Source organism: Buteo buteo, chromosome 8, assembly GCF_964188355.1.
Source record: "Buteo buteo chromosome 8, bButBut1.hap1.1, whole genome shotgun sequence".
NCBI classification, from domain to species: Eukaryota; Metazoa; Chordata; class Aves; order Accipitriformes; family Accipitridae; genus Buteo; species Buteo buteo.
The window spans coordinates 15,890,653-15,916,831 of NC_134178.1; the positions used below are offsets into that span (position 1 = coordinate 15,890,653).

Below are 26,179 nucleotides of genomic sequence, written 5' to 3' on the forward strand. Positions count from 1 at the left end.
GTTCCTACAACTCATTTGATATTTTCATTCAGGCTTTGATAGGAAAAAATAAGTTATCTCACCAGGGTTCATGTACCATTTGGAGAACATTCCAGATAGCTCTGTGGTCAAGAAGAGCTATGTGATCAAGAGTGACAGCAGGGTGAACTTTTCCTGATCAGCGGGCCATTAAATACTAAAATTTTGGCTTCCTCTAACTTTTACTGATGGAGCTAAGGAAATGTGGTTGTTGCTCCATTTTGTCCCCCATCACCTTGGTGACAGTGCATTTCGGAGAGCCAGATGCAGCAGCCCCAGCCTGCTCTTCTGGGGAAACATCCATAGGCAGAGTCAGAGATCCAGGTCAGGACAGACATGTTACTGTGACAAACACAGGCACGAAGCAGGCACTGAGTCCCGGTTTGTCCTTAACTGGGATGACATACAGGCAACGAGGAAGGTGAGGGACTGGCAGCCCTGGAGATGTTACAGAACCGACCTCCTGTGTTGTTTCTAAGTGCAAACTTTTTATGTCCATACCTACTTGGGAGGAAAATTTACTACGGCACTACTGGTTTTCTATTTTGCAATAGATAAAATAGCAAACAGCGAATGTCTCAGCCTTTTACCTTTACTCCTCTCGGTCTGCTAGAAACCTTTCAAAAGGACTAAAAATAATCATTTGAACACTGAGGAATTGAATAAAATGGGGGATTAAGCATCGCTAATTACAGCAATGCTCTGCCAACTGTGATGACTTTTTTGACTACTTCTGTGGGCTAGTTCTGATAGTGTTAAACATGCCGATGAAGTCTGAAAGGCATCTGACCTTCACATACTGTGCTGTCTCCCCTCCCATGTTGCCTACAAGGGACATTAATAGTGTACTGCTATCTTAGCTGTGTTCTGTGCAATGCAGGTACCACAATCTCTAGTGAAGAGCTGCAGTGTTTGCCCAGTTTTGCTGTCCCCAGTGGCTATGGTAAGCACTTAGCTTTTACAGCAGAAAATAAATTCACAGAGACCAGGATGTTTCCCCATTTCTGATGTGGCCATGATCCTTCGCACAGGCTAAGGAGGAAATCTTCTGAGCAGTTTCCTTGTGAAATCATTGGTGCACTTTATTAATATAAATCTATTCTAAAAGCCCATGCTATCCAGGCTGTGTAGTACACCCCAACATCTAAGACAGGGTGATGTCCTCTAGGGTTGCTGTGCCTGGACTGTGAGCAACAGGCAGGTCTTCAGGAGTTACTCAGCCAAAAGCTGCTGAGGTTCTATGGTAAAGGAGGCAGCAGCCATTCAGGTAGGGACAACTGGGAAGCTGGTGAACCACATCGAGCTTTAGGAAGCTCAAAGCCAGTTAGTCCCCAGGGACTTGAACTCTGGGTAAGAGGACAAATCTCTAGACTTGCCATGCCAGGGCTGGTGATGGATACATCCAGGTTTCCTTCAGTTCTGCAGAGCTGGAGGCAAATTACAGTAGCCCACACAACAGCACAAGCAGTGATTAAACTTTCCCTACTGTAACAGTGACCAGTAGTCTGAAGTGACTGCAAGACCTTGAACACCAAATCTGATTCAGACCTCGCCATAGTTTGACCTGGCAGCTTAAACATGCTAGTTTCCTATAACATTTGCTGAAAGCCCAGAACATGGATATTTTGGCCTGCTGCAGAAAATAGGGTGAATACAGCTAGATAAAATGCCTTCAGATATGTCAACTTGCATTTTGGCTTACAGGAGACAACTCTGTTCTCCTAACTCAGCTCATCTAATCCGGGGATCTACAATTCCTACTGGACATAAAAGCATCAATGACACATGCCAAAGGTGTTTGTTCAAGTTTCCAGACAGTGTCTGCCATGATGACACCAGCCACTCAAAAATCACGAGCTGGGACACTGAAATAGCTTTATAGCTGTGTATCGAGCAACATGACAATAGCTGAAGTATGCCATCATGGTACGATAATGTACTTTCCAACAAAGCAAGGGTGGCCATTTTACAGAAGCATGTGTCAACATCTTACCTTGCAGGGACACAATGCAGCAGTAAGAGAACCAGAAGAGACCTGCCTGTCCCATATTAGTACACCCAGGAAGATAGCACAGCTAGGGGCATTGCAGACTGGGAGCAAAATTCCCTGCATTTTTCTCCACACCACCACTCAGGGATGTGTAACTTTGAGCTGTGCTTGGTACACGCACAGAATTTAATTACACTTCCTCACTGTTGTGCTTAGTGATGATGCAGAGTGAAATCGTAACTCAGGTGAAGTCAGTCGGAGTCTCTTGCTGTTGATTCAATGGACAATTGTGTTTCCAGACTGGTTATAATCTTAATAACTAGGCAAATACTGCTGTAATTGTAGGTAATGCTGCAAGTTGGCCTCCACCTGCAATTGTTGTGACATTAACATCCAGATCTTGTGGGTGAAGTGGGCCAATCCCCAAAACACAAAGCTGGTTTTTATGCTCTTCTGCTGCTTAAATAGAAGGCTAACCAGTGTCTTGAATAGGTGGCATTTACTTTTTAATTGTGATTGGTCAGGAGGTCAATATGCTTTTTCTAGTAATACTGGGATTTAATGAGTTCATTAATCAAACAATTAAGACAGCTGTTGCTGCAGAGGAGAAAAATGTCAGGCTGTCCATAGAAGCTTTCATTCAGAGCCTTAGGCAGCGATCCTATACTGTGACAGTATCAACTTATGACAGCTCTCTGTAATCATGTGCCATTACTTAATGGGATTATTAGCCTACACTCCCTGTTTTCATTCATTTTTCAGTGTTCCACACTCTCTTCCATCTTTTTGTTGTTGTTGTTCTGGGTCTTACTCAAAGATGCTGGAAAAGAGAAAAGCTCTCCATAACCTTCTTCCCACTACTGCTTAAGCTCAGGGGTAGGAGCACCACCATGCCTTAGGCTAATTTCAGTAGGCAGCAAGAGCTTATGCACAAGATATTAAAAGGGTCCCTAAAGATCTATATTCAGTTTCTGGAGCTGCTGCTGCTACCACCTTGATTCAGCAGCTCTGCTTTCCTGAGTGGTCTTGAAGAGGTTACTTGCCTCCACATCCTCATCCACAGCAAGGGGATAATTATAGTGACTTTACCCAGGAGTCACACACTGTACGTCATTCTTAAGCCAGTAGTTTGGGCCCTCCCTGAGCTGGAGTTGCTCTGCGCCTGAAGCTGTTGTAAGAATTTGTTTTGTAACTGTTTCTGTCCAAACATATCAGGAACCAGGTTTTTGAAGGTTCTTCTATTGACCTCAAATGTTCTGTGCCTTCAAAATTGTGATGAGTGGAATTTGTTTTTCCTGGACTTTTTGTTTCCTTTTGAAGGTTAAGCGTGGAAGAAACAGTTCAGAGGGAGCAAAAAAGACTTTTTTATTTGTTTTCATATAATTATATAATCCCTTTGAAGCTACAATAAAAAGGAGAACAAGGAGCATAACTTTCTTTTTTTTCCAAAAGCTGAACTGCAATTCCATTTTCTTTCTTCGACACGAGGGAGCTAAGTTACCTCCTTTCCCATATTTATGCTGGCTAAGAGGCAGGTTTATCCGGCAAGTGGAGCAGAACCACTGCCTACTGGGAGACAACAAACCATCCAGCTGGGACCAGCATTGTGGATCTGCTCCTGCCTGTTCTGCTGAGCTAGCTGTCTCAGGCTGAACTGGGACTTTCCTCCAAGTTTCCTTACTTGATCCTCAGCTATCAGGCAGTTTTTGTGTGCTTTTCCTTCTCATACCATACCAACAACTCCCCTCTCCTTTTTCACAACACATTTGATCTCCTGTCAAAGAACAGGAACCACAGCAACCAGCTCAAAACTACTGCCTGGAAAACTACAAGCAGTTCGCAAGCTTGGGCCGCCTGTGGGAAGCAACTTTAAGGCTGGGTGCGACTTTCAAGACCAACAGCTATTTTGCTTTAATTCCTTCTAGAGACTCATTTGTTCTGCACTGGCATGGATTAACTGAGCCCACTGCATTCCTAGCACCGACTCTTGCCCTGAACTAAGCCCTGCAATGCCAGCTTGATGGGAATAGCTGCTGTGAGTAGCTACCACCGGCTCTGCACACGTAGCGGCAATGCAAGAGAAGCCTCTGTGGTAGAGAGCTTTGCTTCCTGCCTTGCTGCACCACTGCAACCAGCTTCTGAACTTGGCTGCACGATGGCCAAGGAGAAAGGGGAGGGGAGCTCCCAGTGCCTCCCCTCTCCACCTCATCCCTGAGAGGAAATCCCACTGCCCTCTGGTTTACCATGAAGTACCCAAGCCATTTTTTTAAAGAGCATTTTTTTAAGATCGCAGGCAGAAAGACAGAGGGAAGCAGTATGACTTCACGCCCGTACTCACAGTAGCTCAAAGACCTCCTTCAGCCTTGGCAATAGGTTCTGAGAAGCACATGGGTTTGACTGCAGCTACACTAGAAAATGTCTATTTTCTAGACATAACCATGTTCTGTTAGTGTGCTGTGACAAATATATTGTTTTAATTAAAGAAAAAAGGCATCTACTCCTTGAGGATACAAAGTGTGTTTTACATTCTTGATACCTGCTACAGTATTCATGCAGATTCCTATAGTGTCACAACATTGAAAAAAACCAAAATTGGCAATATTACTTCTGTTATGAACGCAATAAAAATATAGTTACAAGTCATCCTGGTTCACTGAAGGCAACTATAATGCACTTAATAACATATGATATTCTGTGATAGGCACAGAAGCACCGCAGGCATGTCATTTGGGTCAGATCACATTCAAACCAAAGCTTTTTGCGAGGAAGAGACATATTACCTGGAATGTTCTCTCTCTAAGCACTGTGTTCATTTTGTGGCCTAGAGCTAGGGCACGAACACCCAAACGCTGAATTTTAGAGAACTCTTTGGATGCCACCTACTGGGCTTGAAATGGAACTCTTGACTTCTGCTCTCGGAGCAATGAGCAGGCGTTAGCACATCTCATTGTGAGAGGTTCTGCCTCGGAACCACCTCCGCAGCAAGATGCCTTGCCTTTTGCTAACGGCACTCTTGAGAGTACTTGAGATGCTGAAATTATACTTCCAGGCTAAGTTTCAAGATAAAGCATCTGTAATTTAAAATACATTTTAATGGACAAAGTAAAAATTTTGCCACTTACTATTCAAATACTTCTAAACAGTCATGTAGCTCTGCCTATCTGCTAATATCCAACACTTAAAACAGATGTTTCCAGCTGCTGTTTAATTTCTCAGCTATATAGCAGAAATAACCATATTTAAAATGTGGACAGTAGTTGAGATTCCTGCACATAAATTGTATTTTTGGTACTTGCCAGGCTCCTGCTGTGTGTGACATCCTCAACAGTGAAGTTCAATGAGAAAGCTGTGTTAAACGGCAGTTGGACAGTCCTTCAGGTAAAAAAAAAAAATTAATTTCCCCTTCCCTTTCTCTCTTTTTTAAGAGCAAAATATGCACCTTGATATTGAAAGTGTGCTGTAAGGATTTTTGGTTTTAAAGAAATGTACCTTATTTTATATTTAGAAATATTAATAACATCTATCTTTTATCTTAAACAGTATTACAGAGTTCAGAGAACACCAAACATACTTAAAGGATTACAACTTTGAACACGCAAGTTCAATAACACACTTTTTGTCCTAAACCCTAATTAAGCTTTCAGGTTAAGGAAGCAACAGTATACGTAACTACAAACATACTGCTAAAAATAGCTTCTTTCTCTTTTTAAGGTGCTAAGACAAAAAAGCATGCAGGGGAAGGAGGGAGCAAGTATATATACAGCAAGTATACTAAAATGTATTCTCTAAGGAATGAAGCGGTCCTCTCCCAAGATGTCACTTGTAAGGCCCCTTTTTCCTGCTGAAGCTGGAAGTTTGCCCCTGCTGACTCAAATGCAACTGGGGACAAACCCTGAGTGCTCTCCTTGCAATGCAAACAGCTTCTAGTAGTTGAGTAGCTGAGTCTTTGATCAGAAGAGTGTCCATGTTGAACTCCACCCCTGTAGGAAGCATGGCCCTTTTCCACCTGAGCAGGAATGATCCCCTTCCCTACCCACCACCCACTACCTAAGAAGGACCAAGTTAGGGCTGCAAAGGCTATCACAGCTCCAGCCTTCAGCTACATCATAGACAAGTTCTCACTCTACACACCCCTCCTCGAGCATGTGTTTGGGTGGTTCAAGAAGATACGGTCTCAGTAGTGAGATCATTCAGTGCAAGACTGAAAGGATCCCCATGACCACCCATCCAAACTAAACCATGCTAAAGTGTTGCCATAGATCTTACAGGCCATGCAAAATTAGTAATCTGAATGGTCACCTGAAAAATGGGCTCTGTCTTCCACTTTCTCCCCTTTCTCCTACCTCTCTTTCATGTCACAATCAGTCAATGCATTTATGTGTGCCTATAACTTTTAAACAAGCAAGTTGGCTCACAACTACAAATAGAAGGACGGGTCCTTTAAGTTTTGTATCTGCTAAATATCCTCTTGAATGACAACCTGAAATGCAGCTAGTTATGTTGGCTCAAGTGGATTTAATTTTGTTGTCAGAATAAAGCAGACTTTCATTTTAAGTCCTGTGCACTCGGTAGGGGAGGAGAAATGACAAAGTAGACCATCAGTCGACTTTACATCTCAATGATCCAGTCTGCAAATTGAGGTGCTTTGGGAAGAGGGTGTGTTAAAAAGGGTAGGTGTGCAGATTAGCAAGCTGCACAAAACCTGAAGACAGGTACAGGCAGAATTGCAGGAAGAAAACCTGGAGGAGGAACTAATAACTCAATTTGTGTGCACTTGGCTTGACTGTGACCTACTAGTACCCTGGAGGGAAAAGCCTGGTTTTGTTACAGAAACATGAAGCCCTCTCCATCCAGGCCAATGGATGCCATGTGCTACAGGGAGAGGCAGCAGTGCAGAGAGTCCTACTGCACAGAACAGAATGTGATTCACCAAAAAGCATATGTCTTCTAGAGCACCAGGGTAGCTGGAAGTGGTTCAAATCACTGGCTATGTTGACTTTCCTGTTCCCTTCCTCCCCCTCACAAAAATGAAAACATGCACTGGTCCAGGAGGGAGTATTGGAGGTCCTGTCTGGCATTTCAGCAAAACATAAGGGCAAGTTTCAGTCAGAGAGATCCTGGAGAATTATCTAATGATGACAGCCAGACCTGCAGATGGAGCCTGCAACCCAGGAGGCAGGAACAGCAGCAGCACCACCAGTGCTTTTGGAACAGACTGAATATCCCACAAACTGATAACCCTGAGCGCTGGGATAATGGAAAAGCAATAAAAGTGGTTACAAACTGTTACGTTACACAGTGAAGCTGGAAGCTACCTCGCATAGAGTCAGCCAGAAAAAACAGGTTAGTAGAGACAGATATATATACAGAGAGAGAGCAAGCCACTCCTTGAGGATTCATCATCTTGCCTGTCTCACCCATCCATCCACTTTGGATGATGTGCTCTCTGGTACTGTTGCTTTCTCCGAGTACAGTGCTAAATAGCCCTATAGAGTTTAGGCATCTATTTTAACTTAAGTGAGCTGAATCCCACCCTTGGAGACTACTTACCAGCTAGAGAGAACTGCTGGGGAAAAAAAGACCTGACTGCATTATTCCCAGTGTCTCTGACCCAACTGCCTGATGGAGCTGTAGGAAAAAGGTGATGTTGCCTTAGGTTACATCAAAGCTGGCTCTTCCATTGAGGCCGGGCAGCATTCAAGCCACAGCACAAGACACAGTACATGGTCCTGAAGAGGTCTCTGCAAAAATCTGGTCCTCTGCCCTCATGAAAGATTAAATAAAACTCAGTCAAGCATTACTAAGATGATGAAAATGAGGAACCTATTTTACAACAGAGGGCAGGAAGATCTATTCTTGTTTAAAATTGGAAAGCAAAGACTGAGGGAAGGTATGATTACTCAGTGCAAATATAATTTTTTCCCTGATAGTTGGGGGTGATGCTGAAATGAAAACAAATGGGTACAAACTGGCCATGAATGTTTCTAGCTGACAATTAGAAGGGTTCCTAACCACCACAGCATGAGGTTTGGAACCAGGTTTCTGGTAGGATTAGCAGGTACATCAATATGTACGTGCATATGTGACAGCACAAGAGGAAAAAAACCTTTTTGTCTCAAGGTGAGATTTGATCTCTTTCAGCAGGGACTTGGACTTACTTCTCCACTGGAAGGTTCCTTGCTGCCCACTGTTTCTTTGCACATGACATGGACTTCACTCCAAGGACAAGACATTAACAAGTGCCATGGTTTTTTATTCCATGCCACTGAATGTGTCCAAGTGAAAATAACACATGTAGCAAACTCCGGGGCAATGATGGAAAGGAAAGGTAATGCTTAGTAAACAGCAGCAGCTATCCCAGAGTTTACACTCTAAAATAATTGAACAATTCCTTGGAAAAGGAAATAGATGGTGGATATGGTATCTCTGACAGTGAGGTCCAGCTAGACACCAGATTAGACAGACAGCAGAAAGTAAATGGTGCCAGAGATTATCCTCTTCTGAGGAAGAACAGAAGAGCAGTTAGCACAAAATGGCATTTTATTTAAAGTGGCTTCAGCCAGTCACTGCAAATCTAACTGCTGACGCTGTATGTTTTATGCATGCTTACAACTAGGGGTGGACACATGCTAGTATGGGCCAGTATTCATCTACTGGCCAGGTACAACTGCTCAGCTTGCAGAATACAAGGAGAAATGCAAGGATCCCACGGATGGTAAGTGAAAAAACACTCTCCTCAGCCCGATAGCCTCACACAGCATTGGCAACAGGCAACAGAGACTGAGCTGCAATGGGGCACAAGTCTTGAGGCAGCTACAGGATCCAAATGCAACCCAGGATGGCTGCAGCAGCAGCATCCTCTCCGACAGTGAGGACATCCTCGAGGATGTCCAGCGAGGCCTAATGGAGTACAGGAGGGCTCAGGAGGTATCTCAGCCACCAGCTGGCCTGACTGTGGATAATCATCAAAAGAAGGTAAAGGCATACATGGTACCCGAATGCCACCTGGCAGAACAGCAGCAGCAATGGATAGGGAGAAAGTCTCCTACCTGTAAAAGCAATACCATCAAAGGGTGGGATGTTGATTCAAAGATGACCATACCTGGAAGATTATGAGCCACCAAAGATTGGTGATAAGGAGTGTTTACTTTCAGACAGGTCTAAGTCGCTGAGTGTCTGGACCAGGCATCAGGAGGCTGCTGCTGGGGCACAGCACACACATAGCCAATCCTCTTGACAAAGAGCCAGATCAACTGCTGAAACCCTTCAGCAGTTGTTTGTACCCATCAGATGTTAATGCTTATCCACAAAACAGGCTACAAAGATTATCTTAGGAGTCCTGCCTTAAAGTGCTGTCAGGATGTGGAGCTCCAGGGCACAATACAGCTGCCAAACTGATGCAAATACAGACCTTTGGAAAAGTTGTGGCTGGGATCCTCAGACAGGAGGATTTCTGAGCCCAGCTTTCCTTTTTTTCTCATGGAGACAGGAAAAACTAGACCTTTGTAGTAGCATCTAGGCAGTATAAATTAAGTACTGGACAAATACAGAACGAAAAGACTGCTCCTAACTTAAAAAACAGGTAGATAACTTATATGTAGACCATTAGTGGGGATGTGGGAATGCCAAAGGATTTTTGGAAGTCTTCTTATAAAACTCTATGTAGATTAAGGCTTTTAGCCAAAGCTAGGCCAAAAAGAGATGCCGAAGGAAAGAGAATGAAAGGAAATGAGTGTAGGTGCAAGGCAGTAGAAGGAATCAACTTTTCACCTGCACAGCTTCAACCGACCACAGAACACCATTAAACTGGTTTTTGTGTGACCATGGACTATAGGTGGTAGGCTAAAGGTTGAGTCTACCTACAAACAGGACAACAATTTAGATGTACCTGTCTACTGTGTTTTTAATGATGCAGCTGTACATTAGTGGTTATCTCATTGTTAGTTATTTAGCTATTATTACTGATAATAAAAGATAGGGTCTGTCCTGGAGCAGGGCTCTTCTGGTACTGAATGTGAATTCAGGCTGAGGTCCCACCTGCAGAAATAACGAAACCCTTCCTACCTCACATTTTAACATCTGAAGCTTGGGCAAGGTTTATGTCTCCTGGACTGGCCACCTATTAGCATTTCATAACATCTTCTAACAATTTCATTATTAAGGCTTTTCTCATTCTGTTAGGTTTCTGAAATTAGACTATACTTTCTTTAATGCAGTGTTTGCATTAACTTACTATGATTATTTTTTTTTATTAGATTTCATAATTCATATATTCAGTAAGGCTCTTTGCTAGAAATGGCTCTTTGCTCTTGGTCCTCAGTTCATGTTGAGGGATTAACAGTGTGTTGGAGTTTCTTTATGGGATATTTCTCTCGACTCTGTTTTTATGTAGTGAGCAGTGGTCACAGCTTAAAGGGGTTATATACATCTGGAAATTCTAATCCTCTCTAGATGACAGAAAGGAAAAGAAGTCTGAAGCTGTAATTTCCTCTGGTTTCAGTTCTCTCTCTCCCCTACATGTCAGCAGCCATTTCAGAGCAGAGAAAGCCTCCTTTATTCTAACTTTCGCTGCATTATTTACTTACTCACGGTCTGCTGGGTAAGTAATTATTGCTGAAATTAACTTAATTATTTAGTAAGTAATTAAATGCTTTGGATGCATAGGAAGAAATTTTCCTTCATTAAGAAGCAACTTTGTGGCAATAAACTTTTTACCTTTGTCCAGTTACTTTATAAATGTGAAACAAAAGGCCCAAACTCACTCCTGTTACTTAGATGAAATATCCATTTACTTTTGATTTTGATATTACAGTCTGACCAGTACTTCTACTGAACAGTGGGTCTGCCGCACCCTGCCCTTCCAGTTCTGACGAAGATTATAAATAAATGAACCATTAAATGATAATTCTGTAAAGCGAACAAAACACAAGACAGTGCAGGTGAAAATTAAAATGTGCAATGTCTTGTAATACATTTATAGAGGCTGTGGTTTTACTAGTATTCACTCTTATTTACATTAAAGATATTAAAGATTAAACTTATGTGTGTATGCACTCTTACAAAGAGAAAAGTAAACCAATTCTGTGATTTTACACACACTGCTGTTGCTAGCCTTGGGCCAGGCCCTTCACAGTTTCACAGGTATTTTCAACTACAGCTGCGGCTCTCTACAGGACAGTTAAAGGCAGTCAACAGGTGCTCTTAAAAAATTCCTAAAATCATATGAGTTTACAAAGGAAAAATGCAAAATACAGGTATATTTTCTCAGATATCTTACAGCTACCTATACCAGGTCTGCAAATAAAACCACTCTGGTAGCTACAGTATTTCGTATGACCTGGGACAGTGATGAGCCTGGTTTCAGAGCAAAACCATTGTTGCCTCTCATGATGGGAAGCCAGCTAATTAAACAGAGAGGATGCTTGCACCTAGCTACTTGCCATCCACAGCACAGTAAGTATGTGGTAATAATGCAAAAGCAATCAGCAACCAGGAATCCACTGCTTCCTGAGCTCAACAATAATTTGCTTAAATAATTAATAAATAGTTTGAATAATAAGGCCTGGCCATCCCAAGCAGAGATGTCTGACGGAGGCTCCTTGCACGAGCAGATTCTCTCATGCCGCGCTGTGGGGAGGGGGAAAGGGAAATCAGATGCTCCTGTTGCAACACCAGCATTTGGGAGGCATCAGAAAGAGGTGTCCCTGGGGCTGCTTCAGCTTTGAGGGGAGATCTTTGTCTCACGCTCCTGTCGCTCAGGGATGCCCACCTGGGAAGAGACCTGCGGTGCTTCCTCTGCCACATCTCGTGCAGCCGGGCACTGAGGGAGGGGGGCCAGCAAGCCCTGGTAGAGAGCTGGGCAAAATTCAGCATTTTCTCCGGTTTCCATCTCTGGCTTATAGTGCAGCAATCACGTACAGCCTCTTCTTGGTCAGATACTAAATGCTTTAAAGCAAAGCGAACGTCCTTTCTACTCTTTTTTGGATGCCTAGCCCCCAGCACCAATACGTGAATACAGTAACCCTTTGTGACGCTTTACTTTTTACCTAAAACAGCTTGGAAAATTATTTCAACAAATAGTACTTTATCCCATCATAATTACCAATGCATTATTACTTCTTTATCTCTTATTTTACAAGGCTTACTTAGATGATGGTGACAAGCAAGTTTCTAGGAACTGTGCATGGCAAGGAGAACAGAGGCAAGGCAAAGAAAATGAAACACAAAAATAAATAGGAAAATTAACTTGTGGCTAGCAAAGACTGAAAAACTTCATCTACAATTTAGTAGGGTTTAAATTAATCTCGCCCAATTTAGGAATGTTGTTCTCTTACACAAGTAATTGTCATATTGCATGAATTATACTTCTTCTATGTCTCACTCAAAATAGCATTACTTTCAGTCATTGCTATTTGTTTACTTTTTTAGTACAGGATGATAATGAATTATATGTGTATTACTCACAAACAGCGACTGAGAATTTTCAAAGCAGCATAAGTAATCATTGCCCCTCCTCCAAAACGGAAGCCATTTAATTTTAATGGAGATGTGACAAAACCTCCATTGCTTGTAAAAAAAAAAAATAAAAATCAAGTGGTTCATTCAGAAGAGAAGGTTTTAAGCAGAGGCAAAGGGAAATGGCTGCAGAGATGCCCCCTCTCCATTCCCCCTGAAGTGAGGAGAGGGAATGCCATCGTCCACTTTAACCACAACAGAAATGTGCCAGCTAATTAATAAAAATACACAGCCCTCAGAAAGATCACTTCCCCTAATCCTTATCCATTCTTAATTTTAAGGTTCAAGGTTATTTTCAAAAACCTGCCAGTAGTCTAAGAAAACTGAGAGCCTTTTAACTGAACACAGGAGAAAATCAGAGCTGGGAAATGCCACTCAGTTACAGATCACTGGCTTTAATCTTATACCAACTAGTTAAAGAACTGAATTTCCTTCTGCTGTGAATTCTGCCTACAGAGTTCATGCTGTCTGTGTTTGTGTTAAAGGGAACATTACCAGGTCACAAGCACACAAGCAGCAAACCAAATGCTATTAGCTATTTATCCTGTTACAAGAATTATGTTTAAATACCTCAATGCTATTTCTAATCCGTATTTAATAACATGGCAAGATGCCAGCTGAACATTCTACATGGAGACAAAAATCTTATATCCTTTTTAAATTCTTACAGGGAATTACTTCAACAAAAGAGCATTATATTCTCGAACACGTTATAGGTCTGGGAAAAACAGATTAACTGGTATTTCAATGACACATCCTGTTTTACACTTCACCATATGATACTTAACCTGCGACACACAGCCGTGCTGTTTCAATCTAAATGCAAGAACTATACACATATATAGAATATCTGTGATTTGTGTTGCAAATTAATAAGTAAATAAATAAGAAATACCCAAATAAATAAGCTATTTTATGCAGCTTCAGGGAGTAGGTTGCTGAAGGCTTCAGAAAATAATTTGCCAATGGTATTCCTAATTCTGATGTTTAAATCAAGAGGTGAAAGTGAAAGATGAAAAGAGTGTATGGTTTTTTCCCCTCCAACAGTATGTGATATTTTGGTCCACATAGAAAATAATTCAAATGACCAGGTAAAGTATTACATAAAAAAACCTGTCAGCTCCGGTGGGAACTGGCAAAGACGTGTCCTGAAAGAGCAGTTAAAAACTGGACACAAGCACCAGCAAAAACCCATTAGCTTGACAGAGAAGGGGGACTGAACTCTATTCCTTCCCTCTCCAGTGTAAATTCAAATTCAAGGCTGTTCTTCATTCTGTCCTCCCTACCACCCCACTTCCATTCTCAGGCTTTAATAAACTATGAGAAACACAGTATATCCAATTAAAATATAGTTTTTAAATAAAGATATAGTGCACAAAACATACTGCAAACCAATCAGCTATAACACTGATATTCCTCAAAACAAGGACTGTTGCTGTGGTCCCGGCCCCCGGGGAGCCCCTGGCCCCTGCGGTGCTCCTGGCAAAAAAGAGGCTAATGGTTTTGCTGAGGGGTTGGTAGCATGCTAGTTTCTGCAGGCAGCATAGACCCCAAATTTTTTAAGTCTTTAGGATATATTTGGATACTGTTTTGAGTTTCATCTGCCACCATTATGGAAAGAGACTTGATTTTTTACAAAATGCTCAGGTTCTGCAATAGCTTTTAAAAATAATTTCAAAAATTACTACCAGGTAAATGTCAATGATTCCCCAAGACACAGATGAGAATTTTTCTGAAATCTGAGTAAATGTTTAACTTCTCTAACTACCCCATTTGAATAACTTGGAAAAGGGCATGCATTTGTGATTCCAGTCCTGCTGTAGTTTACGTGGTTCTGTAACAATTATATTTCTAGTCTATTTCAAATATTCATATATGTGCTAAAATTGCAGCATATGAAGAGGCAAAGAACAAGATGGGAAATACCACCTTTGCACCTCTGCCTGTCTGTGAGGCTTCACAATAACCATCTTCCTTCGCACGGCACATCCCGCAGCAGGCTGGCGCGCCAGCCCCAGGCTCCTCGCAGGGAGGACGCTGCGATGGGTGCCCTCCTCCTGGGGAAAAACTCTGACAGCGGCGTCGGTGGCAGGTTGTACAAGCTGCCACTGTTTGCTTTGAGAAGCTAAATATTTTTATGAAGGAATTAAAATGCTTTCCCTTAGTGCTGACAAGGCAGGTGTTATTGAAAGCAACTGGAACAGAGTCACTCGACTTGTTCAGGCTTTTATCAGTAAATAATCAGACATTGCAAATGGAAATGCATACAAGTCCTTATCACGGCGTGACATTTTATTATCTGAGCGAGAAAATAATCATGTAACCTTCAGATGGCATTTACTTAAGTTCCTTGGGCAGAGTCCGAGGAACATGCGATTTCCTACTTTTTAAAAGAAGCAGTAGGACTTTTTAGGGAACACACAGAGAATACAGTCAGCGATGGCACAGGAGTAAGTCTCCATGCTTCACTTCCCCTTCCATAAAATACGTATAATATTTCCTTTCACTACCTTACTCCCTTTACTACCCCTGAAGAGGAGGGGTCTGTGTCTTGCTAAAAAGTATACAGCCACTGCCAAATCAAAGTGACTTCACCAGAGATAAGCATCCTAAAACAGCCTGGTCATATTAATAATTTCCATTATCACTTCTGCTTCACAATATTTAAACTAAGTTCTAAAAAAGATCCATAAATATAATTTTGCATGGATCCATATGAGACTGTAAGAAAGGCCAAAATGCAAAGTCCTTGAGATGGCTAACCCTGGCTTGTATCCGTCAAGGTGAAAAGCCCCAAAAGGCAGAATTGTTTCTGGAAGTGGAGCAATCACAAGGTTGCCTAATCCTCTTCCTGTGAACAGGGTAGCAAAGTGCTGGAGAGAACTGATTTCAAATGGAAAAAGACATGGAAGAAAAAGTTGGGTTAGTATTAAAGATATCTAATAAATAGAATTAGATTTTTTTTTTAATCAACAAAAAATGGTTTATTTTTACTGTTAGGGATGCTAATAAAACCAAAATCCAGATTCTCAAGTGGACTGGGCATGACTTGTTACACCCATGCTGGGAAGGGTACATGATACCTTTTCATCTTTTTAATGCCTACCACATTCTGGTTTCTCAAAGCACATGAATAACACATTTCTTATTCCACAAGCAATCCCAAAATTCATGGGAACCAGAGGCTACTGAATTCCATTTAAAATCTACATACTGCTACAATAGGAAATAACAGCAAATAAGCCATTCATTGCCTAACCATAAGGTTGCCAGATATTCCTGGCTACTTGCATTTTATCTTTCTGATGCTGTCTCCACTTTGCAGGTAATTATTATATGTTGATGGTGTCAGAGAGAAAGCAGGAATAAATCTGTAACTCTGTGTCTATGGCACTGACTTGGTAGAGGGATGCACATTAATCTTCCACTTATGCTCCAGGCAACATCACAACCTCAATCACCCGCATCCCACATCAGTATCCTAAGTACAGGGCTAATGATGCAGCTACTGCTGCCTCCTTCATTTTGGCAACTGTGCCTAAACCCCTTGTGAATGATTCTAGAGCTAACACTGACATGTAATATTTTCTCGAAAAAAGCTCTTAATTTTTATTTAATGAAGACCATTTGCAAAATTTCACCTGAATTTATTAATAATGTAATTTTAGTACAGTCATATTTTTCAAATAATTGGCCAAATCCCTTTCCTCCCCTCTCCCAGAAAATCATTCACCACACTCTAATGTTTTACATTCATGAATGCTGTGAGTCCTGTAGACTGGTTTGTTATTTATTTATACACAAACATGGATCAAGCCTCAAATTAAACAGACAGCATGAAAATTCCCAGGCACAGCTGCATGATGATCACCTCATGCAGCAATCATCAATGTTTCTGAAGAAGGCTGCAGCTCTCCAACAGGATTTGTGAAATGAAGGTTCACTTCAGACAACCAAGGACTGAAGGCAGAAAGCAAACAAAGAAAACTTCATCCTTGCCCTCAGTCTGTGATGATCACAGGTAAGATCAGCCTTTTAACGAAGACAAAACTCAAGGAGCAGAGGCAGTATGGTTGAGGTTTGAGCAGCAGGCTGATCTCTTCAGAAGTTTCTGCTGGTTTCAGCCAGCAAGAAATTCAGGCTGTTCCCTAGGACTGAACGAGGGAAGTGTCCCCTGTTTAGCAAAGGGCTTAAATAGCACGTGACTTTAAGCCTGTGCTTAAAGTAAAACACATGGTGAGGTGCTTATGGAAGCAGTGAGCTGAGAGTAAATAAAAATAGGAAAAGGTCTAGGAATGTAGCTTTGAAGACATTTACTTCATTTCAATACCTTTTTTTTGCCTAAAACAAGCCTGCAAAGCACAGAGATCTGCAGTCACACTGAGAATAAATAGATGCTTAAGGCTTGTACAATCCTATGTGCACATGCAGTTTTAGGACTTCCAAAGCATGGACAAAAAGATGCCTCCAAGAAGTATGACAAGATCATACCAAAAAAAAAAATTAGATGCAACTTCGTATTTCTGATCACATATGTCTATCTGTTGGTTTGTGTCTTTCTGGAATGGAACTTGGCCTGTCAGTTGTCAGAACTGACACTGGCATAAGCAAACAGAGCACACTGCTGCTCCGTTAAGCGTCCCTCCAGGAGCAAAGCAGCAAAACTGATTTTGGTGTAGTTTTCAAAGCTATTCTTTAGTCAGCAGCTCCAAGGAACCTTGTTTCTTTTTAGCAGTCTAAGCTCTAAAAAAGTGACAACCTGAATGGCCAGAAAGGAAAGCATGAGAAGTAAAAATGAAAAAAGATTGCACATTCAGAAAATTTGCATTGCTCTTTCAGGAAAAAGATTGGTATCATTGCCTTTCAAATCAAAGTCTCCCAAGCACAGTTTTATTGAAGACTGCTCGAAGAGCACTCAGCCCCCAGAAAAACTGCTGCAGGTGCACCCAGCATGCACAATAACCTGAAGAGTTATGAAAGGAATTTGTAATGCCAGTTCCTCTTAAGCTGCATTAGGGAACCTGAAATTGCCATATTCCAGCTGAAAAAAAGTAGCTGAGAAAGGGCAAATACCCATGGGAAGGGAGCCAGCTTCTTGCTTTGTACAACAGTCTTGGGAACAGAACCACAAAATGTCTTCAAACAAACACACCTCTGCTGATTCGGTACTTTTTGTACAGCTGTGTGTAGTGAAAGAATCAAAATCACCATACAAACAGCTAATTAACCAGCAGCCAGAAAAGCAGGGCTATGCTGGTTTGGCTGGGCAGCCCCACAAGGCTCAGTCCTGACCAGCTTTGGTTTGATTCGGGTTTCAGCAGATCCAGCCTACACGGTGCTCGTGCTCTACTCCAGGGGAGGGGCTTTCTCCGGAATGATTTTTGCCTTGTTCTGGGGTAGCTTTCATAACTACTCAGTTATAAAAGCAGGCAAGTCTCATAGCCAACTGTAAAACAGAATATCCAAAAGAATGGTGGAGGAAAACAACAGACAAAAAAATGACAGGATTTTAGTGGCAGCATTGTGGCATCTGAGAAAAGGTAATGCTTTCTGAAGAAGGTAGACAAAACAGAGCTCGAGAAGCATAAAAACAGAGAGTAAGGAAGAAGGAGCAGACATGTGCCTCAGGGAAAATACAGCATGGTTTTGACAGAACGTGAAATGCAGCAGCGCTGGTTCGGATGGGAGAAAGAGAAACTAACTGTTTTCTACCATTGCCCAAACCATACCAAATGCTCCCCTGCTCATTTCACGGCCATCTGTCCTTCTGTAGCATCACACAAATCCAATGTCCTCACTTTTGGCAAGCTCTGGGTAGTTCTCTTTGCTTGCATAAATACCCAATAACTAAACTTCCCCCAAAACCTCTTATAATCCATAAATATGAAGCTAGTGTAACTCTGCACATAATCAATCTTTATTTTCACACATCAAGCATCAGGTACAGCACAGACTCCACTGAATGGGCATAAAGCTAGGAGGTTTTTCCAGGGATCTGAGCTCCTGCTGCCCGTGGACTTCTTACCTACAGCACTTAAAGCCCAGAAGTTCCGTTTATACTTTAAGTGTAAGTTATATCTAAACCACAGACACATCACATCACAGAAAAGGAGATAGCTTTTTGTGCTCTAGTATGAAACACACATTACCATTTAAGTTGGGTAGATTAACTGTAGTGTTTGGAGGCACAGATGCAAGCACTTCTTATGCCTATGTCTCTACTTACAGCAAGGCTTTTACTTTCTTGTTTATTAGCACTTTTGATAATTCAGCACAGGTCTAATTATGTCAAGTCAGTCAAGCACATCTCAGGAATGGTGCAAGGAAATTCTGTTTCAGTAAAGTAACCTTGGTCTCTGGTAGGAATGAAATAACTCTCTGAGTGAAAATAAATGACTTTGATTTAGAGACCAAGGATGTCACAAAACTGAATAAAGCCTAGTACTTTTCGCTACATAAAATCTATTACCTCAGGCTCATGGTCAGCTTTTACTGTACACCATTTAACCCAGAAACTAAGCAAGAAATGTTTTGGAAGATGAGCAATCTCAGGGAAGGCCTTGTGCTCAAGCTGGGTTGTTTGGCTGACTGTTTGTGTTCAGCACTTACAGATAAATCACTATCCCTAGAAATCTTTGGAATGATGAAATCCGCAGTTTTGATTCTGGTGTTTAACTTCTATCTGTAAGAAAATTTAAAATTTATTGGTAGGTAACCTTGGAGGTTTGTGGGTTTGGGTTTTAATTTAGAAATAAACTCTTAAGTCCTACCTAAATGTTTAAATTGCTTAAAATTAACTGAATAATTTTAGTGAGAGTTCCACTATATTCAAATGGTAAGATAAATTTATGACATTTACACAAGTTTTCTGACAAATAAAGGGCTTTTGCCACAGAAGGGGAGGGAAAAAAAAAAGGCATACATACGCAATTAACCTTAGAAGACCAGCTAGCAAGCTTCAACATCCACAAGGTGTCCTACCCAATGTGCCAGATACACTTAGTTGAATTACCAAAGACCAATTGGAAAGTATATCTGGATGACCTTTGCAAACATTTGACTTTGAAACACCAGAAACATCAAGTATTGCTATCTAAAGGAAATATGATAGATGTTGTTTCATGGGAAAATGGAAATCAAGTTAGCACCTAATGAAACTCTTAAAGCAATTCTGATATGGTCTTGCTCTTATAGCCAAGGAGTCTTATGTAGTTCAGCTTCATTAAGTTCATTTGCCAAAACACAGAGGTCTGCTGTCTCTGGAGACACCTTTGTATAGCCCGTCTGGCATCAAGCTGCTGGTCCAGGACATTATCTCCCACAGATGCTGCTAACCCTGCTAAGGCTAGAGTATCTCAGATAGCATGAGGTATCAACATTGGACCCTGAGTGTCTGAGTTCAAACTAAATGGCACTGCATAGCAACCCAAATCAGCTCAAAAGCACAATTGCTGCTGCCCACACTTGTGGAGCTAGCAGGAACTTTGCCACCCACTTCACACTGGGAGACACAAGGTGACATGATATTCACAACATTCAAATACATATATGCAAAATGAAATGAACCAATGCAAAGCAGCAAGAAGTAGGAGATAAAAGAAAACAACAAACCCTCTAAAAAGAACAAGCTTGATCAACAACAGTAAAAACAAGAAACACTACACACCATACAGTTATATCTGAAAAGCTTCTTTCTGATGGTGATGCTTCTGTTTGTTATTCTTAAAACATTATTACTGAAAGACTATGAAGTACTTTAATGTTAGACAGGTCTAGTGTAATGCTCCAGGTGAGGTAAAATATTCAAGCTTTGTAATACTTCTCCACTTAAATCATTAGAAAGGCAGCTGTATTATTTTCTAGGCATTTCTAAGTTACTTATGCAAAGTCAATCATAAAAATGCTCTTTCTTCTGTCTTTATTAATCCACAAACATTTATTTTTCAAAAAACATGCTTAATCCTAATATTTGGGGACTACAGAGTCACAACAGATGCTCTTAGTATAGGCTGCTCTCTTATTTTGGCCACGTTGTTCTTCCATAAAGCATGTACCCAAGTGCAATAATGCACATGTAGCCTTTAGGACTTTAGCCTCTGCCACTCTCCAGCATTCCCTGATGGATATAAGAGTGTAAAACAAGAATAAAAAAAGTTACAAAAGTGTGCCTGCAAAGGGGGCTGTCTATCTGTGAGCCAGAAAGTCTGTAAATCACCTCTGCCAGGCTTAACAGTAATAGCTCCTGCTGTTTGACACAAAATCAGATTTCAGCTCCAGTGTTGCCGCCTAGCTACTGTACACCAACTTGATGTACAGAGTTGCCTTTAGACCACAGAATCTGTCCCAGCCTGCGTGCTAAGAAATTGCTTAAACTGGGGAGTGGCTGGGGAGCATTCACCAAAATCAGCCATTATTATCATTCATCTTTCCTGTATGGCATCATCCAGCACATCTGACACTACTGTGTGTAAGCCTCAGAGCATTCCTCAGCCTTTTTCAAGTAACAATATTTCAAAGGAGGCTCAGCCTTGAAAAAAAGGAGTGTGCACTGAGGTGGGATAAATCAAGGCATAAACATTGCTTCAGCCCTAACCCCCCTCACCCAGAGAGATGGCAATGAGTTTTTCTTTCACAGTTAATTCCGTCTGCTACAGAAGCAGCTTCAGCCAACTCAGGAGGTACAGTATTATTTGCATGGGAGGTATGGCTTGTAGTGGAGAAGGTCCTAGATGCCTTCTGCTTCCCTAGATTTAGTTCCTTAGTTTTAGGTCTACTCTAAGAAAAACATCCCATCCAGCTCCACACTTAATTTAGTGAGGGAGGGAAGAGAAGAGGGAAGAAAAACACTTCAGGATGGTTTCTACACACAGAATTTCACATCTGATATTTCATCTCTGTGGATGGACACTGTTTCCACGCCAAGTCCCACTGATTTTGGTGAGATTCCAGGCATAGGCTAGAAAGCAGCTCTAAAGTGCTAAACTATAAAATACCAGAAACTAATTTTAAGACCATTAAAATTTTTCTTTTTTGTCCATTTCTGTCTAACCTAAACCTTCCCTGCCCAAACATACACAGACTGGACAATTACAAGGGATGCTATACTGCTGGGCAGTTTACTGACTCTCTGAATCCAGCTTTCCCAAACTTCGGGGCAACTACCTACATGTTGACCATAGTCCATGTTGGAAAATCCCAGTATCACATTTAAAATTATATTTTCCAATTTCTTCTATCTCAGCCCCCATGATGTGATGTGTACCCTTTTTACTGCATTCTGAAGATCTTAAAATCCCTTAAGAACTCCTTATGTCACAAGTTACATCTAGTGATTCCAAACAGATGCTGCTGGGCTCATTCCCACTCCTGCCCTGGGTCCTAGCCCCATGGTGAGAAGGGTACAAGCAGAACACCTGAGTCCATGGAAACCGAGATCCCTGCATACCCATTCCATTTAAACCTAGAGAAACCTCAAGTAACCCAGCACAGGGCCCACCAGGAGAAATTATTGGGGAGAGCACCTTGCAGGTCAGGTCTGTGCTTCTGTGGGTTGAGTGTTTCCACCAGCTCCCAGGGCCGAGGGGACGGGCAGCGCTGGCCTTCAGCTACCGTGCGGGAAGCCCTGTCCCGTCCTGCTTGCCGTCTGCTGAAGGAATGAGGAGCCAGAGGCAAGTTTCTTTTGGGCATTAATAACCAAATCACTTTAGCCAGGCTGGACTTCTGCCTGCCAGATTTAAACGCCACTCTTCACAGAAGCCGCCTGGGGCTCCTGGAGGAGGGGAGCCTCGCGAACGCAGGTTTCCCCAGCAGCCCCTCACACCCTACCTTGACGAAGAGGGAGATGTCGTGTTCCTGCTTCTCCTCATCCTCCTCTTCCTCCTCCAGGGCGGCCGGCGAGCCCGTCTCGTCCTCCTCGTCCTCGGCCCGGCCCCGCACGCCGTTCAGGCTCCGACCGGCCGCGTCCCACTCGCTGCCCTCGGGGCCCGGGGACCCGCCGCGCTGCCCCGCTGCCGCCGCGCCGCCTTCCCCTGCCCCCGGGGCCGCGGGCCCCGCTCCTGCCACCGCCGGGGCACCGGCTCCCCGCTCCGCCCCCGGCCTCTCTGCTCCGTCCTCGCCGTCGGGGCCGCCCGGCGACAGGCGTCCACCGTCAGCCTCCCCTCCGGCCGGCAACGCCACCTCCACTTCCCCGCGGCTCTCGGGAGCCACCTCGACCCGCTCCGGTGCTGCCGCCTCCTCGGGGACTGTTCCTGCCGTGGCTGCCTCCTGCACCGCATCCTCGGGCTCTGGCCCCGACGGGGTTGCCGCCTCCGCCTCTTCGAGGTCTGGCCCCGATGGGGCTTCCTCCCTCTCCGCCTCGGGGTCTGGCCCCGACGGGGCTTCCTCCCTCACAGGGGCTTCCTCCCTCACAGCCTCTTCGGGGTCTGGCTCCGATGGGGCTTCCTCTCTCACAGGGGCTTCCTCCCTCACTGCCTCGGGGTCTGGCCCCGACGGGGCTTCCTCCCTCACCGCCTCTTCGGGGTCAGACCCCGACGGGGCTTCCTCCCTCACAGGGGCTTCCTCCCTCACAGGGGCTTCCTCCCTCACTGCCTCGGAGTCTGGCCCCGACGGGGCTTCCTCCCTCACCGCCTCTTTGGGGTCAGACCCCGACGGGGCTTCCTCCCTCACAGGAGCTTCCTCCCTCACTGCCTCGGGGTCTGGCCCCGACGGGGCTTCCTCCCTCACAGGGGCTTCCTCTCTCACAGGGGCTTCCTCCCTCACTGCCTCTTCAGGATCAGACCCCGACGGGGCTTCCTCCCTCACAGGGGCTGCCTCCCTCACAGCCTCTTCGGGGTCTGGCTCCGACGGGGCTTCCTCCCTCACCACCTCCTCGGGGTCTGTCCCCGCCGGGTCTGTCCCCGCTGCCTCTTCGGGGTCTGTCCCGGCCGGGGCTGTCGCCACCACTTCCTCGGGGTCTGTCTCCGTCGGGGCTGCCTCCCTCACCGCCTCCTCGGGGTCTGGCACCGCCAGGGCCGCCTCCACCTCTTCAGGCTCCGTCCCCGCAGGGGCCATGGCCGCGTCCTCGGGCTCCGTCCCCGCCGGAGCTGCCTCCTCGGGCTCCGTCCCCGCCGGGGCCACTGCCGCGTCCTCGGGGTCTGCCCTCGCCGGCGCGGAGCCCTCGGGCGCGTCTACCCCTGCGGCCGCCGCCACCGGCTCCCCTCCTGGCAGACCCTCGCCCCGCGGGCCGCCCCTGTCGGGGTCTCGCTGCTCAGACCCCGCCGGAGCCTGCCGTCCCTCGCCCGGCCCACCCGGGGTCTCCGCCGCCCCCTCGGGGGAGCCGTTCCCCGTCCCCCCGCTGCCCTCGGGGGCCACCGCCGCCTCGGCCGGCTCCTGCCCAGCCGCCCCCTCCCCGCTCAGTCGCGGCGCCTCCCCGGCGGGAGACCCGTCCGGGGGCTCCGCCGACCCCTCGGGGGACACCCCGGGCTGCGGGTCCCCCGCCGCCGCCCCTTCCTCGTCGCCTCCTTCGCGCGGGACGTCGCTCCCCTCCGGCGGCGGGGCGCCAGGCCGCCCCGGGCTCTCCGCCATGCCGGCCTCCCCCCGGGGCCGCCGCCCGAGAGCGCAGCAGGGCGGGCGCGTCCGGCCGCCGGGACGAGCGGGGACCAGCGGAGCCGCCGCCGCCGCCGGGGATCAGCGTCGGGCACCGACGGGGGGGACGGCGGCGCCTGCGCACGGCGGCCCCGGGGCCGCGCGTGTGTGTGTGTGTGTGTGTGCGTGCGTGGGGGCGGCAGCCACGGGTGCCCGCGCTCCTCCTCCCGCGCCTCCCCCGCACGGGGCAAGACCAGCGAGTCCCTCGCCGTCCCCGTCTCCCCCTCCGCCCGCCCCGGTAAATCTCTTCTCCGCGCTGATTTTGGCTGTAGCTGGCACGGGAGGAGGTGGCGAGAGAGTGACCGTGGTGGCACCGAGCGCTGCCGGACTTCCCCTCGGCCATCTCCTCCCGACCCGGCGGCTGCTCTCAGGTGCTCAGCGGGACTGGAGCTTTTGCAAAAAGTGGCCAACAAGCTTGCCCCCCCACCTCCAGCAGCCCCACCGGGGCTGGCTGGGCAGGCCTGCCGAGCGCCTGCTGCCTGCCCTGTCCGGGCCTCGCCTCCGACCCCAAAAGCCCTCCGATCCCCATTTCTGCCCTTGTTTTTCCCCTTCTCTGCTGCTCAGGGCCTCGGGTGCAGTGTCCCTTGCAGCCCCCCAGATGCCCTGCTGCTCTCCCCAGCCGCCAGCCTGGCACCCACAAGCCCTGGGCTCGCTGGCAGGTGGGGCTGACAGCCACCCAGGGGCTGAGGGTTTGCTGGCCGCCAGAACAAGGAGAGGGATGCCATTTTCCAAACCCGGGCTTACAAAGGGAACCACTAATACCCACACCAGCGCTGGTGCACTGAAACTGGCAGAGCCCTGACAGTCTTGCACAGGATCTTAAAAGTACAGATGAACCCATACCTCATCTCAGCAGCTACATAGTACCTGAAACGTATTCCCAAGCCGGCTGCACCAAACATTGTTAAGAAGGAAAATGTACCCTTAACAACTTGCAAAAGTTGTAAGAGGGAACACGGAAACACTCTGTGTAAAAAAACCTGGATTTGCATACTTTTAAGTAGTTTTCCTTCATATGTGACCATGTCAAGTGCTATGTGCAAACTGTGAGAGTTTGCATTTAAATGTGATGAGAAATACTGTGTTCTATGCAGAGCAGACAGCTGGTGTGAAAGAAGCGATAACTTTTAGTTTGGGTAAGGCAGCTGCAGATTCATCCCGCAGGCTGCCTTCTGTTCCAGATGAAAGACATATTTTCACACTTTTGGTAATTTCTCTGGCTAATGGAAGCACTTTACACAGAAGAAGACAATTAGCAGGTTCTGGTGTGAGGATAAGCTTCAGCAGTTTTGCTTGTAGGCAAGAAGTCATTTTCTAGGAGATGCAGCCTGCTCTAGTAGCCTACTCTTATCAAAAGTGATTTATATGAAAGTATTACTTATGCTATTTGAATGAAAAATAGTCCTGGTTTTCTAGGTGCAGAGAGAACAGTGGACAGAAAAGTAAGCTGACAGGAGTGAGGTATCCTATTTAAAAAACATGCAGTTAAACATTTTTATGTATGTGTATATAAAAACACTTTTATATTTGAGAGTGGAAAGAGCAGGGACAGACTGCACACAGGGTTTTGCAATGGGTGGGAAGGGAGAAGATGCAGCCAACAAGAGACAGGAAATACTACAGAGTAAACCATTCTGTCAGGTCAAATACCTGCTCTGATAAAAATAAACAAACAAACAAACAAATAAACAATCCTGCAGATATTTTTCATAGAATTTATGCTTGCCCAGAGGTGCATTGCCAGTGAGACAAAGGAACTGGGGCAGTCATGGTCAGAAGGGATATTTCTTGAAGATTTAGGAATGGAGGTCTTGCAGCTGGAGCATCATAAGGCAATTATTTCACTTCTTTGTTATGGATACTGATATCAGTAGAAGGACACATTTCAGTCATCTCTATTTCTACACAGATAATATCAGTTTACTCATCCTAACCCTTGCTGAATGGTTCCTAACCCTTTGCCTGAAGGCAGGCCACATCCCCCCAGGTGCAATACAAATCCCATTTTACAAAGCTTTCAGATGTGAGACAGAG

General features: G+C 45.0%; 1 protein-coding gene across 1 annotated transcript in view; it reads right to left on the reverse strand.

Annotated features, from left to right (window-relative positions):
• The window catches only part of CLIC6 (chloride intracellular channel 6), a 32,741-nt gene extending 8,656 nt beyond the window's left edge, over positions 1-24,085 (reverse strand). The window contains exons 1-2 of the mRNA XM_075034721.1: positions 22,991-24,085; positions 22,349-22,933 (exon numbers count right to left, since the gene is read on the reverse strand). Coding sequence (XP_074890822.1) covers positions 22,349-22,933; positions 22,991-24,085 — 1,680 coding nt within the window. The remainder of the gene's footprint in view (positions 1-22,348; positions 22,934-22,990) is intronic.
• Positions 24,086-26,179: the final 2,094 nt, after the last annotated feature.